At 56.3% G+C, this 16,687-nt stretch overlaps 2 protein-coding genes across 9 annotated transcripts; both read right to left on the bottom strand.

Moving 5' to 3' along the window:
* Positions 1–817: 817 nt before the first annotated feature.
* On the bottom strand, positions 818–4,089 carry FAM98C (family with sequence similarity 98 member C). The gene is made up of 8 exons (XM_082367050.1): positions 3,947–4,089; positions 3,692–3,840; positions 3,478–3,612; positions 2,818–3,023; positions 2,505–2,582; positions 2,305–2,421; positions 1,728–1,895; positions 818–1,173 (listed from the first exon to the last, which is right to left on the bottom strand). Exons 1-8 carry the CDS (start codon positions 4,009–4,011, stop codon positions 1,033–1,035), a joined length of 1,059 nt encoding a protein of 352 aa, XP_082223176.1. The 5' UTR covers positions 4,012–4,089; the 3' UTR covers positions 818–1,032.
* Positions 4,090–6,321: 2,232 nt separating this feature from the next.
* Positions 6,322–16,354, bottom strand: SPRED3 (sprouty related EVH1 domain containing 3). Of its 8 annotated transcripts, none has more exons than XM_082367048.1 (6): positions 16,111–16,354; positions 14,386–14,566; positions 13,074–13,242; positions 12,877–12,956; positions 10,575–10,718; positions 6,322–9,838 (listed from the first exon to the last, which is right to left on the bottom strand). In XM_082367048.1, the coding sequence occupies exons 2-6, from the start codon at positions 14,560–14,562 to the stop codon at positions 9,173–9,175; spliced, it is 1,236 nt and encodes a 411-aa protein (XP_082223174.1). In that variant the 5' UTR covers positions 14,563–14,566; positions 16,111–16,354; the 3' UTR covers positions 6,322–9,172. The 8 variants fall into 8 exon arrangements, with proteins under 8 accessions (XP_082223174.1, XP_082223169.1, XP_082223172.1 ...); XM_082367043.1 differs by having other exon boundaries at positions 16,115–16,251; XM_082367046.1 differs by having other exon boundaries at positions 14,479–14,566; positions 16,115–16,251.
* Between the last annotated feature and the right edge of the window lie 333 nt (positions 16,355–16,687).

Here is a 16,687-nt window from a genome sequence, read left to right as displayed (position 1 = left end):
GACCTTTGCACTGGCCACTCCCTCTGCCAGGAAGGGAAGGCTCTTCCCCAGAGGTCCACATGGCTCCCTCTTTGGGACTTAGCTCAAGTACCACCTTCTCAGTGAGGCCTCCCCTGATCATGCATAAAGGTGCAATCCCGCCATGGTCCCAATCCTGCCTTCCTGCTTTATTTCTCTCCAAAGCCCTTTTTCCCCATCTGACAAACTAAACTTTCTTGTCTGCCCTTCCTCACCAGAAAGGTCAGCTCCGGGAGACCAGGGGTTATTATTATCTGTATCCCCAATGCCTAGCACAGGGCTGGCACATGGTGGGTACCTGACAGATGTTTGCCCAATGCCTGCATGTCTCCTCCCCCATGCCCATTGGGAGGGAAGGATGTTGCTGAAGAGAAAAGTGCTTTAAGGGTCAGAGCAGCAGGGGCCTGTTCAGACCCAGGGGACAGAGACCCCCTACCTTTCCTCAAACCTGAGCACCCCTGACCTGGCCCCCACAGAGATAGGTCCTAGGGCTGTCATAAATTAAGTTTAGGACTTCCCTGGTGGCGCAGTGGTTAAGAATCCTCCTGCCAATGCAGGGGACATGGGTTCGATCCCTGATCTGGGAAGATCCCACATGCCGCGGGAGCAACTAAGCCCACGCGCCACAACTACTGAGCCTGCACTCTAGAGCCCACGAGCCACAACTACTGGGCCCGAGTGCCACAACTACTGAAGCGTGTGCACCTAGAGCCCATGCTCTGCAATAAGAGAAGCCACCGCAGTGAGAAGGCCACGCGCAGCAACAAAGACCTAACACAGCCAAAAATAAATAAATAAATTTTTAAAAATAAATAAATTAATTAAATTTATTTTCCAGAGAACATGGTCCTTGGTGTTTAATGGTAGATGGGGGGGGAGGACATTTGGGACCTCAGGAACAGGGGATATGGGGCTGGGGTGCCAGGTGCCAAGAGAAACCCTCACAGTGACTCCTCAGAGATTATCAACGTCAGCATCTCATGAAGGACCCCTCCCCCAACCACCAGTCCCCCTTTACTTCTTCTTCTTGCGGCCCCAGCACTGGCGGCCTGCCTTCTGCCCGCCTCTGTCCTCTCTTCTGCTCTGCCAGCTGGGCATGGGAGCCTCCAGCTCATTTGGGCGGCCCCCCCGGTCTGGAACGCTGCCCATAAGCACCTGAGAGGTGATTAGACTTGAGTTGCAGAGAAGAAAATATCGTGGACAAGGGGGCTAGAGAGCCAAGAGAACAGCATGAGGTTGAAAAAGGAAGGGCAGATGTTGGGACTTCCTTGGTGGCCCAGTGGTTAACACTCCTTACTCCCAATGCAGGCTAAATACGTAATCATTTGAACAGAGGGTAGTTTTGCTTTAAAAATGGTTAAAACCCAGTACAACAGACAGGGTGAGTGGTGGGAGAGGATTCTAAGCCAAAGCAGGAGAGGTGGGCAGGGGCTCAGTAAATAGGTGGACTTTGTTCTGAAGGCACTGGGGAGCCATAGAAGGGTTTTGAGCTAGGGAGGGACATGGTCAGATGTTTGAGTTAGAAACATCCTTCTAACTGCCATGTGGAGGGGGCAGATTAGAGGTCGTGAGTCCAGAGGCCAGGAACCCAAGGAGAAGGCGAGAGCAGGAGCCCAGGCAGAAGAGGACAAGGTTTGTACAAGCAAAGGCTAAAAGGCCAGTTTGAAGGCCAAGGATGCTGGGGCCCTTCCCCATCCCCAGGTGTTCACCTTGTGGATAGCACAGCAGGTCCCTCGGCGGGCAGTCTTGCTGGTGGCTGGGACAAGGCGTGACAGGTCAGCTCGAGCAGCCAGGACGTGTGCAATGGAGACATCCGATTCTGGGGTCAGAGACTCTCGAATTGGGATCAGCACTGCCTTCATGGCCTCTCCTTGGGCCTAGTGGGTAGGGGTAGACATGGAGAACGTGCCCACGAGACCTCCCCAGATGGGATCTGTAATCTTGAAAGCATCTCTTCCCGACTCAGGGCCTCACTTCCCACATCTTTTTTCTTTTTTAATATTTCATTACGTTTTTTGTTTGCTTTATCGAAGTATAGTTGATTTACAATGTTGTGCGCTTCCCACATCTTTTAATAAGGAGTATTGCTCTAAATACACTCCCAGCTCAGACCAGGGAATTCTAGAATGCCCTGGGGGCCCTGAGATTCCAGACCCCAAAACCTCACAAGATTCTAAAATGTCCTGGGCCTTCGAACCAGCAAGAGGGTCATATCCCTGGCCCTCATTTCTCCTCCCTGCAGCTGCAGCCCTCACAACTGCTCCTGCGTAGGTCTTCTGCCCACACCTCTGCCCGATCACTCCAGTGGAAAGCAGATGTTGTGAGGTCCAGGCGCTTGAGGAGGAGGCAGCGGCGGCAGCAGTACTGATCTCGCAGGCTTTGGGACAGAGACTCCAATGCTTTCTGGGGATAAAGGTCTCAGTCATGCCAGGGGTCCCCCTCACTCCCATCTCTGTTCACAGACATACAGCCATACACAGCCTTACCCATCTGGGTGCATCCAGCGGGTAGCTGAGGAGGGGCTGCAGGGACCCTGCGGGCAGGGAAGGCAGCAGCTCCGCGATCTGATGAGAGAAGAAGGAGGCTGGGGTTGACTGGGCAGACATCGGATAGACTCCTCCGTGGACCCCAGTTCCCCACGACCCTGAGGACCCGGCCATAGAACCAAGAATGGCAGTCACAGTTCTAGGAAACATCCGTGGCTGTGCACTCCTCCCAGAGCCACTTTTGAAGAGGGGGCTGTCCCCCCTACGAGGAGGGTGAGGTGAGCCGGGTGCGGAGGGGTCTCCAGCTCTCTACCTTGGCATGCAAGTCTCGAAGCAGCCGGCTGGCGGGGGTCCCCGGCATGGGTCTAGGCAGCCCCAGGGCTTGGAGAGTAAGGACCATTTCCTGGACCAGGCCAGATCCCTCCTCTGCCCCCTCCACACCGGACTGCTCAGGGCTGGGATCCAGACGGGATTGCAGGCGGAGGAGGCGAGCAGCCTGGACCTCTGAGCAGAGAAAGCCTAAAAGTAGGGAAAAGGAGCAGTGCAATCAAGGAGGGCTGCCACCCCACCTACTAGGGTCAAAAAGTTCAAGCGGCTTCAAAACCTCCCGCCTCCTAGTTCCGCCCACCTAGAACCCTGCTTCTACCTCCAGAATAAGCCCCACTCACTTCGAGACCCAGCTCCCTCTGCAGATTTCAAACCCTGCCCACTTCGGAACCTCCTGTCCCGCTCCGTCTAACCCAACCCACGTGAGCTTCAAGACCCACCATCAAAATACTAACCCCGCCCATCGCAGAGCCCTTAGCCTAGCCCAGTGTTCGGACCCCACCCACCTCCGTCCGGTCTTCTTGCTCGTCTCAAAATTCTGGCCACGCCCCCTCGGGATCCCTGGCTCCACCTCAACGCGCAGAGCCCGCCCCCCTCGAGGCTGTAGCCTCGCCCCCTTCCGCATCCCGGCCAGCCCCCGGCTCACGCAGCAGGCGCAGGCGCGCGCCGGACTCCCGCAGCGAGGCGGCGCAGTCCCCGCCGCAGAGCTCGCGGTCAGGGCAGTGCAACTCCCGCAACAGGCCGGCCAACTGTCGCAGGAATTCTTCCTCGGGAACAGGACCTGCCGGAGGCAGGAGATGTCAGGGCGTGGCGGCGCCACCCATGGCTCCAACACTCCCAGCCTCCCGCTACATGCGTACCGTCGCCGGCGCTCAGCGCCTCCGTGCCCTCCTCTCGCTGCCGCTCCAGGGCACCCAGAGTCGCCAGCTCCGCCGCCAGCCGCGCGCACAGAGCCCTGAAGTCTGGGCACGAGTTGCCCAGCGACGCCGCCCCCGGAAAACCCTCATACCTGCGGCGCGGCCGAGGCAGCGGGAGGGGGTGGGGGAGGTTAGTAGGAATTTCTGAGGGCAAACCTGCCCCTTCCTGCACCCCCAGCCACACCCCGCTCCCCTTACCCCAGCGCCAGCAGGTCCCGGGCCACCGCGGCCCACTCCCGCTCCTCCGCCTCCGCCCCCTCCATGAAAGTGTAGCCCCTTCGCCTGGCGCGCGCTCCCCCTGCCGGTCGGTGGGAAGCTCCGCCCCAGGAGTGGCGTGCGCACCCAGCCCCCGTAACTGACCAATCAGCCTCTTCATGCTAAGGGCCTTCGTCATTTCAATTGGTGCAGAAGGAGGCAGAACCCGCCCCCGGGCTCGCCTCCCTAGCCGAGCACTAGAGCGCCGCCCTTCGAGTAAGCAGTCAGGACACTGGAAAACCCCCTGGCTATGTAAATCCAAAGCGGGCGTTCTGGATCCCGGCTGTCGCGACAGACCAGCGGTGTCGCTACTGCTGCGACATAGAAGCAACTTCGGCTTCCTTTTCCTCAGCCTCCCTCAAACGCCCTCTGCTTTTAAAGCAACTTTGACCAAGTGTTGCTCTCCCAACTTCTCTCCAAGTCCAGAAACTCTTTCCCTCGTTTCCTACTTAGAGTTGGAATTCTGTCAGGGACCCAGGAATCCCAGCTACACACACACACACACACACACACACACACACACACACACACACCCGAGTTAGTCCGTTGGACCTTCACCCCTCTGCCCCCCTGAGCCTTGGAGAGAGGGAGCAGGTGCAATATACCATGGTGATTAAGATATTGCACCCTAGGAGTGCAATCTTGTCTGCAGGCAAAGGTTAGGATCTGACTCCACCATTCACCACCATTGTGTTCCTGCCAAATTTCTTCACATCTGTGTAATGAGGGTAATAACGCCTACATTTTACAGTTGTTTGTGAGGATTAGAGTCCTGTATGTAAGTGCTTAGCAGACATCTACGGGGTACTCAATTAAAAATGACTAACATATATTGAGCATTTCGTGTGTGCTACTGGGCTAAGTATCTTATCTCTATTTTATGGAAGAGAAAACTGTGATGCAGAGAGGGTGAATCACATGAGAGTGAATGCATGGTGGTGCCAGGACTCCAAATTCAGATCTGATTCCAAAGTCCGTGCTTTTAACCACTTAACCTATTACTATTGTTATTACTGCTCTTGTTTTTGTAGCTGTTGTTAAAATTATTGTTCTAGGTTTACTCTCTTCCCGACTCTATCCTGGTCTCCTGTAGTTTCTATAGTACTACTGGGAATGGGAGTGAACTGGGAGTAGAGCCTCAGGGAAGAAAAGGGCCAGAACCTGTTCCTCCAGGGCAGAGCCTACCCTTAATCTGGTTCCTCCATAGTCCTGCGTACCCCAAGGCTGGGTACTCAGGGGGCATTTGTTGACCTTAATAAAATACTAAAAATTGATCAGGCCAAAGCCTTGGAGTCATAACCTTGATTCTACTCTTTCTGGTGTACTCCATATCTAAATTGGTGAACTTGACCATCAAAACAGATCCAGTATCTTGCCCACTTCTCCCCACCTCCACTGCTCTCACCCTCGTCCTGTGCACCACTGTCTCCCCTGGACCATCCCAGCAGCCTCCACCCTGTCTCCATGCCCCGTCGTCCCCGTATCTGTACCCCCCAGGCAGCCAATGGGAACCTATGAATACCTGAGTCAGGTTACATCCCTCCCATGCTTGGAGCCTTCCTGTAGCTCCACCTCACTCCGGGTGAGCAGAAAAGTCCATGCGGTAGCTTGCAAGGCCCCACAGATTCTCCCTGTCACCTTTCAGCCTTCATCTCCTATGCACCCTCCTCCTTGCTTCCCCCCCTCCAGCTCCCTTGATGTCCCTCAGACTCACCAGGCGTGCTCCTCCCTCAGGGCCTCGCACAACTGTCCCCTTTACCTGGAGTGCTCTTCCTGCAGACATCCACAAGACTCCCTCACCTCCTTCAGGGCTTCATTCAAATGCCAGCTCCTTAGTGGGGACTCCCTGACCACCCCAGCTACAACTGCCTGTATCCCCCATCTCCACTTTATTTTTTCTTTATAGTATGTATCATTTCTAACATGTTGTCTCCTTCACTATAAGGCTCATAAGTTCCTTGTGAGAAAGGATTTTGTCTCTTCTGGCCTCGTGGCTTGAGGGATCTTAGTTTCCCAACCAGGGATTGAAACTACACCCTTGGCAGTGAAAGCGATGTGAAGTCCTAACCACTGGACCGCCAGAGAATTCCCCAATTTTTGTCTGTTCTGTTCATTGCTTTATCCCCAGCACCTAGGGTGTCCAATAAAAAGGGTGTCCAATAAATGTAGAGTGACTGGAGGTATAAAATTCAGCTGGAGGGTCTGCTTGGGACTAAAGGATGGGAAGGGGAAAGGAGAATTTGGGTAGGGGACTGGTCTGGTGGTTCAGGAAGGTGAATGGATGGGGTGCATCAATGCAAATAAAGAACACAGGCTGAGACTTTGTCACAGACATTTCTTGGAGCCGATATCTCATGCCCCTCCCCCGATGACAAGGCTGGGTCTTCGGCCCGCATCATCCCCCACTACTTCAGCCTGCCCTGATAACAACATTGAGGTCACAGACTGGCTTAGAATCAAGATTAGGAAGATAAATGTCGGGGTGCTTCCCCCAAGTATGGGGGCCAAGCATCCAATCTGAGGGGCAAGCAGCTGGGAAATTGGGCCTGGGGGCTCCAGGGTCTGAGGTCTTCCTGGCTCCCAGGGTCACCCCTCCATGCACCCCTGATTTAGGGGTGATGAAGAGTAATCATGGATCAGAGGTGGGTATCAGCAGGGAGCAGGACTGGGAGACCTGGGAGAGGCGGTGCTGGGAGGTGGGAGCCAGGGAACCGTCCCCCAGCCCCCCACTTCATCCGCAGATCCCGCAGCACCTTACAGCACTCTGGTCCCCCGTCCCACCCCTCCCCAAAACGAGGTAGGTTAAGAATGGAGCTTCCCCCCGCCCACCACGGAAGGGAGGAGACCGAGGCACAGAGAGGGGGATGGGGACCCAGGCTGCCCCAGCCCCCAGTCCCTCCGCCCTCAGCTCTGGTGGGTCTGACAGTGATGAGAGCTGGGCAGAGTGGGGATGGGAGGGACACCCCCCTTTTCTCTCACCCATCCCAGGGTCTGCTTGAGAGAGCTGAATCTCACAGGTTCCGGATGTAATAAATAGTTAATAATTTAAAGGAAGTGACAGGAGGATCCATCCCTCTGGCCCCCTTGACCTATCCCTTGAACCCCCACAAGGCTATCCAAGTCTGGGTAATGAGGAAAGGTAAGTGCACATTTCAAGGTGCTTGGGACCAGATGCAGGTCCCAAGCCCGTACAACAATGAGATTGTGTTGCTCCAAGACCGTGATTCCCACCCCCCCATGCAGGAGGCCATCAGATCTGTGGTACACTAGAAGTCCCATTCCACTCAGGGGAAAGAGACCTTGGAATCCCCCTTCCCCAGAAGAGGACTCTCAATGGGCCATGAACCAGGCTTTCAAACTTTCTGAAACAACCCCCAACTCTGAAATGGAAGAGAAGGAGTTAACAGAGGGGCAGGTCATAAAAGGCTTGGACTAGGGCTAGGACTCAAAGTTGGGCTTGGAAGAGAGTCTGCAAGGCTGGGGTGTGTGTGTGTGTGTGTGTGTGTGTGTGGCCTTTGTGCCAGTAGAGCCATACCTAGTTGCCTTCGTGCAATGCACACCTTCCTCTGAGGGCACAGCATGGCCAGCCCCACTCACCACCTTGGCTGTGTGCCTTTGCTTCATGAACAGCCTGCACAATCATCTACAGCAATGCTGGGTCCTAGAGATGGGAGCAGGGGTGTTCTTGGGTGGTCCTGGAATCCAGGAACATTAGCTCAAAATGTTTTTTTCCCCTTAGGGTAAAGGGGTAGTTCTGTGGGATACTAGAGCATGGGCTGGAGCCCTTGGGACTAGAATTCCAGTGTCTGGGAACTTGGGGTTTCAGGGGCGTATGGATGGCAGGATTCAACCGGCAGCAGGTCTCAGGGGATGCACAAGCTGGGCCTGGGAAATATCAGGCTAGAGAGGTTTGAGTCCAAAGAAATCTGGGATCTGAAGGTGCTAGGGTCCCGGGGAGCCTCAGATCTGTCTCTGGTATGGAGGGACCAAGATCCTGGGTCAGGGACAATCCCAATATTGTTTAGGCTTGAGTCCTGAATTTGGGGGTCAATGGCACCTTGGGGTCTTGGATCTAGTGCTCCTAAAGTACCTTGGGGTCACTCAGGGGCAAGGGGTCAGAGGTCTGAGTTGCCATGAACATCCCATCTTGTGGGAGCTGGGCTCCCAGCCTTTAGTGGATTGGGGAATCTGTGGGTACGAAGAAGCCAAAGACTCCAGGACATCCTGGGGCTTGAAATGCAAGTCCAAGGAGGATTGGAAGAGGGCTATCTGAGGGGCTGGGACCAATGTCTTGGGCCCTGAGGTGTTGGTTGCCTCCAGTCTTACATCTGCGGGACTAGGCACCTCAGAGTCCTATATATGAAATCGAAAGCTCCTGGGAACACAGGCTTGGTGTTGGTGGTCTACAAACTTCTTTGATCCCTGGCTCACAGAGAATCTTGGAGTCTTAATTCTGGATCTTGGGCAGTGTGCGTGTGGGGAAGGGGGCTCTTAGATGGGTCTCCCAAGTCATTTGGGTCAGAGAACATCCGTTTGAGCACATCCAAGGACTCAGAGTATCTTAAGAGGATTCGGTATCTAAGAAGTCCTGGAGCCACAAGAACATCTCGGATACAGGTGCTCCGAGTTTTAGATGAGCATTCAGGAATGATCTGGGGGTGATTCTGGGTCTTAGGGTCTCAAGATCTGGGAGTAATTGTATACAGGCAGGGTCAGGTACCGGCAACTCCTAATTCTGGGGCTGTAATTTGAGGGTTCATGGTGCCAGGCATGACTGAGTCTAGACTGGTAATTTGAACAGGGAGTCAGGATTCAGAGCCCGATTCTCAGGGATCCGTGTGCTCCCCTGCCTGCCTGAGGTGAAGAGTCTGGGCATCCCTGGAATCTCCTCAGTCTAGGCCAGAGCGGGGCGGAGTGGGGATGGAGAATGGGGACGCCAGAACTCAGGATGCCTAGGACCTCTTGGACAGACATCCCAATGAAGCTGGTTCTGGGGTCTCTCAGTCCTACATTTGGGGTCCAGGTTCCAGGTCTGGGGTCTCTCAATCCAAACTCAAGCTCCAAGTTCCGGGTGTGCCTAGGTTTGGGTTTGGGGTCCGAACGGAGTCCGGGGTCCTGGACCCTCAATTTTGGGTCCTCGGTCCGGCTACCGGACCCACCAGGCCGTCCTCACCGCGCCGCCTCCTCGTGGCGACCCCCGCAGCCTGCGCAGCCGCATCGCGCTGCGACCCAGTGGCATGCGCGCAGGGGCGCGTAGCAGCAGAGGCAGGGCACGGCGAGGGAGAGCGCAGCCAGCGCGGCCCAGCGCGCGGCGGGGCGTGGGTGGCCCGGCTCGCAGGCGCACGGGTCCGAGAAGTCGCCCTCGGCATCCGACAGGCAGTGGTAGAGCAAGCTCTCGGCGCACCACAGGCAGCTGAGACGGCGCACCAGCCGGCGACCCGGGTCCGGGGCCTCGGCGCAGCGGCCGCCACGCCCGTCGGCGCGACGGCGGAAGAGCGCGCGGCAGTGCACGCAGCGCGCCGCCTCCTCCGCCTCCGGGGAGGCCTTGGCAGGCGCAGGGGCCGGGCCGGGGCCCGGGGGTGGGCGAGCCGGGGGCGCTGGAGGCGCAGCCTCGGTGAGAGGGGCGGGCAGGGCTGTCGAGGGCCCCAGGGCTGCGCCCCTCAACGCGCCGGTCTTGGCGAAGCGCACGACGCAGGTGGATAGGGCGAGGGGTGCGGGTGGCCCAGCTCGCCGGTAATCCTCATAGCCACGGCCGCCCCAACCCAGCCCCCCTGTCCCGGCCAGGGGCTCTGAAGGCTCCGGAATCCCCGTGAACGGTAGGAGCGGAGGGTAGCTCTGCGGGACCAAGACACAGGAGAAGAAGTTAGCGGGGTGTGTGATGCCCCACATCCCACCACAATCCATCCCGGCCTTAGAAGACCCGAAAATCCACAGACCCAGCCACAGGCCTCATTCATCCTAGGATCCTGCCCTGGGATCCTGACTGCCTGGGTCCGGTACTCAGACTTCTAAGTCCTCAAGCCCACTCCCCTCCCAGGGACAGAGGACATCTAGGGACAGACAGAAGACTCCAGGCACCAAACCCACACCTTAAGGACCCAGTGGTCCAGGCTCTCAGTCCTGCCCTCTCTCAAGATCCGGGATCCCAGTACCCAGCCCCCTCTACTCTCAGATTCAAGACTCCTGGACCCCAGCCGTCTCCTCCTCCAGGACGCAGGAGTCTGGTCCCCAGGTCCCTTTTACCCCTTGGATACTGAGCCCCACCCCTCGTGAATTAAGCACTAAAGGACTCCTTCCACGAGTACCACCAACTTCCTAATATAGTCATTATCCGAGTCGTCCCCTAAACCTCTGTGGAACTCAGAACTTTCCAATCTCCAAGAGCGCAGGAGACGCAGGAAGCCCTCACCCAACCTTCCGAGGAACCCAGGCCTAAGCTCCCCCGCCATAAGTCAGGTCAGCAATCCCTTAGAATCTGTTTGTGGTTTCTTGCCCCTCTGCGGCCTCAGTTCCCGCCCACTTTCGGGACCCCAGCGCCCGGCCTTATTTCACCGGGGGTCGGAGGTCGCACCTGAGCTGACGAGCGGCGGCGCTGGGGGGGCGTGGCCGGCCCGAAGCCAGAAGCTGACTCCACGGTGACGATGGGGGCCGCCGCTGCGGTGGGAGGCGTCTCCTGGTGGCTGTGACTGGAGGAGGAGTCGCTGTCCACGTGGGACTGGGGGAGATTGGCGGCCTCAGAGCCGGGACCCCTGGCACAGCCGATGCCCTTACATAGACCCCCTCCCATTGTGAGCGAGGGCTCTGCGGCCAGACAGGCCTGGGTTCAAGCCCCGGCTCTGCCACTGACTGGTTGTGTGACCTCCGGCAAGTGAGCTCAGCTCTTTGAGCCTCAGTTTCCTCTTCTGTAAAATGGGGATCATAATATTGTCTATTCATAACGATGTGGTTAGGACCCACTGTAAAGGGCATAAACATGCCTGAAGTACAGGAAGAGCTGGAAATGGTTATTATTATTTGACTTTCTCTTCTTATCTGCTCAGCTCACCAACCTACAGAACATCAAATCATCCTCCCTTCTCAGAAGCCCTCTCCCTTGGCTGTCAGCTGCCTTCCTGCCTCCTTCCCACCACCACACCTTTACTGGGGCAGTTCCACCCACCTGGAATGTGTTCCTTCCCATCCAAACCAAGCTCTGTCCTTTACGAGCTTCTCAGACCCTTGGTTTCCTTTCTGTAACTTGGGAATAATTCCCACCTCATCCAATTACTATCTTCAATAAACATTCATTGAGCACCCACGACATGCCAGGCTCACAAAGGCCATTGGGAGGGTGTGAGATGGAGCATGGAGAGCACAGCACCTTTCCTGAGTAAGTGCTCAATAAGTGGGACCTGTCTGTGTGACTTTGTAGACCCACCTGCATCTCCCATTACCCTGGGAATCCCCCTTTTCTGCCCAGGGAACCAGTTTTGTTCCTCCAAGTGTTCTCAAGCAACCCCCACTGTACCCCAGCAAGTGCCAAATCGAATCCGACATTCTGTGCATTTATTCATTCAATCAATTTATTCAACACATATTTACTGAACACTTACTGTCTACCAGGCACTGTTTTAAGCATTGAAGATGCAGCAAGAAAGCAACAAAAGATCCTTGCCCTCCTGGAGCTGACATGCTAGCATGAGAGATGGACAGTAAAGTCATTGATAATAAAACTGTCTATTGGGAGAGGAAATGAGAAAAATATCTTAGAAGATGGGGATAAAGAGTAGGATAAGGAGCATTGGGAGATTTCAAACAGGTTACTCAGGGAGGGCCTCACTAAGGTGATGTGTGTGCAAAGCCCTGAAGGAAATAAGGGAATAAGCCATGTGGAAATTTGGGGAAGAGTGTTCTAAGACAGAGGACCAGCGAGTGCAAAGGCGCTGAGACAGGAATGTGCCTGCCCTTTTGGAGTACCAGTAGGAGGCTAGTGTGGCTGGAGCCAAGTGAGCATGAGGGAGAGTAATAGGAGGCCAGATTATGTGGGATCTTATGTGCCACTGTGAGGACTTTGTCCTTTACCACGAGATGGAGCCTGGGTAGGGTTGTAAGTGGGAGATATCCATAATTTGACTTAGATGTCAGTCGGGTCCCTCTGGCTGTGTGTGGGGAAAGGAGATGGTGGGGAGGGGGCAGTTGATGATGAGCAGCTGATGAGATGGTCCAGTGGGGAGATGAGGTTGAACAGTAACCAGGTTGGAGGCACATTCCGATCATTTTGAAAGTGGAACCAGGGAATTCCCTGGAGGTCCAGTGGTTAGGACTCAGCGCTGTCACTGCCAGGGCCTGGGTTCAATCCCCAGTCCGGGAACTAAGATCCCACATGCCATGCGGTGCGGCCAAATTAAAAAAAAAAAAGAAAGTGGAGCCAATATTTGCTGACAGATTAGATGAGGGGCATAAAAGAGGAGAGGAGGCAAGGATGACTCCAAGGTTTGTACCCCTGAGAAGGATGGATTTCCCATTAATTTGTTCACCCATTTACTTTTAAGATTTATTAATTTTTATAGTGTACCTTAAATTTTTTTCTGCCTTTCCACACTAGAATAGAAGCTCCTCGAGGAAAGGGATTTTGTTTTGTTCACTGATGTATCCCCAGTGCTTAAAACACTTCTTATTCAAGGTGTTCAATAAATACCCTTGAATGAACGTATAAATCAAGATAGAACAGAAAAACTAGAATAACTGGGATCAAAGTTGACACTATTGTTTGGGCCCAAATTCGCGTCCCCAGCACGTGGCATGGCGCTGGATACACAGTAGGTGCTCAAGAATGTTTGTAGCATAGAAAGAAACCCCTGCCCTCCCAGCAGAGCTGCATCCTGGAGACTCACCGTCAGAGGGCAGGGAGTGTCTGCGGTATCCTGGGAAGGGGAGGAGGAAGAGGAGGAGGAGGAGGAGGGGGTGAGCGAGCCTGGGGCAGGGAGAAAGGCAGAGAGTGAGTTCCCTGGGCCCAGCTTCTCCCACCCCTCCACTCCAGCTCCCCCCCCGCCCCCCCCCCACACCAACGCCCACCACCTGCGCCACTCACCTCGACCCAGTGCAGCCAGCGCTGCCAGCAGGCTCTTCTGGAACTCATCAGCCTCTGCCGGACTCTGAAACGTCAGCCCAAACTTGCAGTCACCCAGGCTCCAGTGATGGAAGATGGGGTTCACCTTGTTGTAAACCAAGCCTGGCCGCAGGGTACACTCCAAGGTAGTCTGAGGGGGGCAGGAAGGGGCCAGGTCAGATACCCTCTTCCAGCCATGCCTGTGACTTCCCCAGACTCTATACCAGAGCACCCCACAAACCTCATTTCTCAATCCTAGGTGTACCCTTGAACCCTGATCAACACCCCAATACTACTCCCCAACTTTACTGAGCACACCTCTGATACTCCAATATTTCCCCCAAACCCCTTGATCCCTACATTTTCCTAACCATCCCCCGCCCCATATCTCAATAGGAATCCCAAATTTTATTGAATGCTTCAAAAAATGAGTCAGCCTCCTTCTGATAGCCAATATCCCCCATTTGACTCAATCATACTCCCCAAATTTTACTGAACATCTCAAAATGTTATTGTTAGTACCCTTCTGATGCCCCAATAAGCTCCCCAAATATTATCTCCAAATTCTTAACAAACTCCCACAGATTTCCCCTCAGATGCTGGTCAACACCCTAGAAGTTCCCTCATCTTCTTGCCCAACACCACTATATTCTTTCACACCATTTCAAACCCCCCTACATTGTTCCTTCCGATCCTTGCTCTGAAATTCAACCCTTACCCCAAGCCTTTTCAAACGATCCAAACCTTTCTACTACATCCCCAGCTGAAACGTCAACATTCTCTTTCCATTTCAGGCCAGACAGCCCAGAACATTCCTGCTGAACCCACATTAGGATTGTAAACCCTATTGGACACTTCCAGACGGTCCCCCCACCAAATGCCTCCATATACTTAGGCAGACAGGGGCCAGTGGTGTAAAATCCTCGTGGTGAGGATCTCTGAGCAAGATGGAGCCACGGGGAGGGTTCTGAGCCGAGGAGGGATATGATCTGAGTCAGGTGTTAGCCCAGCCCCTTTTGAACAGACTGAGGTTGGGGGAGGGAGCAGGAGCAGGGCAAGGAGACCAGTGCGGAGGCTGCTGTGACAGTCCAGCAGGCAATGGCAGCGGACAGGACCTGCTTAATACCCCAAATAGTCCCGAAACTCCCCACTCTCAGACAGAGGACAGATGTACTTCCAACTCCATCCCACACCCCGGTGCTGGGAGATGACCTGACCTCACCTCTACATCCCCAGTCCCATTCCCCTACTTCCCCACACCCGCACCCTACCCCCACGCCCCAGGGTGGCTCACTTTCTGGTCCCGGAGGCGCTCCCCGTGGATGACGTAGTGCCCCTGGCGGGCCCCCCCCTCGGGCCTGGCCCCTCGGACCCGACATACGCTCACCTGGCTGAGGCCCCCGCCCCCCACAGGCAGCCAGCCCCCACTGGAGTCATCTCGGGCCATCACCACGGCTCGGACCCGAACCATGTACCTGGAGGAGGTGGGGGGACAGGGACAACAGGGTCAGTGAGCGTCAATCCTGCTCTCCTATTCAGTGTTCCCCCGACCCTCATCTCTGCTCTTCATCCCTCACAGCTGGATCTACTGCACTCTTAGCCACCCATACTCACCTTACCTTCCACACCCACCTCCTCCCCTAGGCCCACTGTCTCCCCATACCCGTCACCTCTCTTATGCCCACCTTCTTCCAGCATGGCTTCTTTCTTCCTTTTGCCATCTCTTTTCTCCCATGCCTACCTTCTTCTCCATATCTACCTTTTTTCTCCATACCCACCTTTCCTCCCTTTCCCCATCTTTCCCATCCTCACCCCCATAGCTTTGCTCTTCCACTTCCCTTCCTCCTCCTGCTCATCCCCTATCAACCCTGTCTCCTTCTCCTCCCTCAGCACGTACCCACAGCCCCACCCATCGTCCCCCTCACAGCTGGGTGCCTGCGCATATGTATTTTCTTAGAGCCCATCAACTCAGCTCCAGTCCCCCCTACACTGCCTCCGCACCCTGCCGCCCAGGCCACTGGCTGGGTGAGAAACCCAGGTTCTCTTCCCCCCCACCCCTTCCCGGATTTATGAATGAGACCGGATGCAAAGCTCACTGAGTCACCCAGCAACGGGAGATGGGCAGGGAGCAAGGAGAGAACCAGAAATGGCCAGAGACAGGCCGAAAGGGAGATGGAGGCAGAGGAAGCCAGAAACGGGCGACCGAGACACATCCAGAGAGCATTTCATTCACAAAAATCAAGCCTGCTCCCTCAGGCCCCTGCCGAGGAAAGGCAAGGGGCAGAGATTGCGGGGGGTGGGGGCGGGGGGAATTGATCCCTCCTCCTCTCCTTCCCCGCCCCAGCATCCTTCAGAACCATCTTACCCCGCCCCCCAGCTCAAGGGACTTAGCCCTCCGCCCAGTAATCGGGATCAGCGTCCAACCCCTCACTACCGCCGAGCGCAGGGACCTTGGCGCCCCAGACTTAGGGACCCCAGAAACGAGGTCTAGCCCCTTCCCCCACCTGCAGGCTGCCGGGTTTCCCCAGCCCTTGGGGAGGGGAAGGGGCGGCCGCAGCGCCCCCAGCCCCCTTTTCTCAATGGGATGGGATTTTGTGAATGAGCAGTCACGTGACGCTGCTTCCTTTGTCCGCCCGCCTCCCCCGACAACAGGTGAAGCAGAGAAAGAGGGCAGGGGTCCCCACCGCACCAGGGCCTACTGGGATGGGACGCCGGGATTTCTGGATGCCCTACGCTCCCCACACATGTTTCCCGGGGGGAGTGGTCCCCTGAGTTCCCCAATGGTGAGGGTCCAGTACGGAAATTTATGAATGGGGCGTCCTCCGAGGAAGTCCGGGCCCCCCAAATGGACACTGGTACCCCAAATGGCTGCCGCGCAGTTTGGGGGCCCCCACCCCCTTGTCCTTCCAGCCAGGGTCTGGAGGGCGCCCCGGTGGGCAGGAGGCGCAGCGCGGTGCCGTCTGCCCCCTCACCGTGACAGGCGGTCTGTCAGCCCCCGCCCCCTCGCCCCCCTCTGCACCTGCCTGCGAGGCTCCGGCCGGGCTCCGAGCGGTGGCGACGTGGCCTCCTCCTCCTCCTCCTCCTCCTCCTCCTGTTCGCTCCGGCTCCCTCGCTGGCTCCGGCGGCGCTAGAGACGGGCACCGGGAGCCGGGGCGAGGGGGGAGGGAGGGGGAACCTGAAAGATGGGTGGGGGGGAGGGGGCGGCTTGGGGGAGGGGTAAGCGCGAGGCAGGCGCACTTGCCCGCTGGGTCCTAGAGCCCGGCACTGGCTCTAGCGAACAGCCCCCCAGCCCGCATTTTCTCAGGATCCAGAGAGGATCCCCTACTTTCCCACCCATCCGCGCCATTGGTCCCTGAGGCTATGGGGACGGGGTCCGGGACGGAGCCTGGTCTCAAGGTTCTAAAGAGGCGAGGGTCTAAGTTTTGGGTTCTAAATGGGAGGGGCTGGGTGCCTGGCTAGGTTAGAAAAGGGGTGGGGCAAGAAGGGAGCATTTCCAAGGAGGCGGGGTCGGAGGACCTGGGGGAAGGAGAGGGGGAAGGAGAGGGTGAGGACGCCGAAGGCGCGGACAAGCGCGTGCGTCAAGAAAGGGGCGGGTC

This window comes from Balaenoptera borealis (assembly GCF_965194805.1).
Source record: "Balaenoptera borealis genome assembly, chromosome: 19".
Lineage (NCBI taxonomy): Eukaryota > Metazoa > Chordata > Mammalia > Artiodactyla > Balaenopteridae > Balaenoptera > Balaenoptera borealis.
This window is presented reverse-complemented; position numbering and strand designations above follow the sequence as displayed.

Excerpts from the sequence above, each read along its gene's own strand:
- FAM98C (XM_082367050.1), bottom strand. The coding sequence starts at position 4,011 with ATGGAGGGGGCGGAGGCGGAGGAGCGGGAGTGGGCCGCGGTGGCCCGG. Across the intron at positions 3,024-3,477 it reads CGCGCGCCTGCGCCTGCTGC|GCTTTCTCTGCTCAGAGGTC; the intron begins GTGAGCCGGGGG and ends CCCTACTTTTAG. Across the intron at positions 2,583-2,817 it reads TTCGAGACTTGCATGCCAAG|ATCGCGGAGCTGCTGCCTTC; the intron begins GTAGAGAGCTGG and ends TTCTCTCATCAG.
- SPRED3 (XM_082367042.1), bottom strand. The coding sequence starts at position 14,844 with ATGGAGAAGAAGGTAGGCATGGGAGAAAAGAGATGGCAAAAGGAAGAA. Across the intron at positions 13,243-14,385 it reads AGCGCCTCCGGGACCAGAAA|ACTACCTTGGAGTGTACCCT; the intron begins GTGAGCCACCCT and ends TGCCCCCCTCAG. Across the intron at positions 9,839-10,574 it reads GCCGCCGCTCGTCAGCTCAG|AGCTACCCTCCGCTCCTACC; the intron begins GTGCGACCTCCG and ends TTGGTCCCGCAG.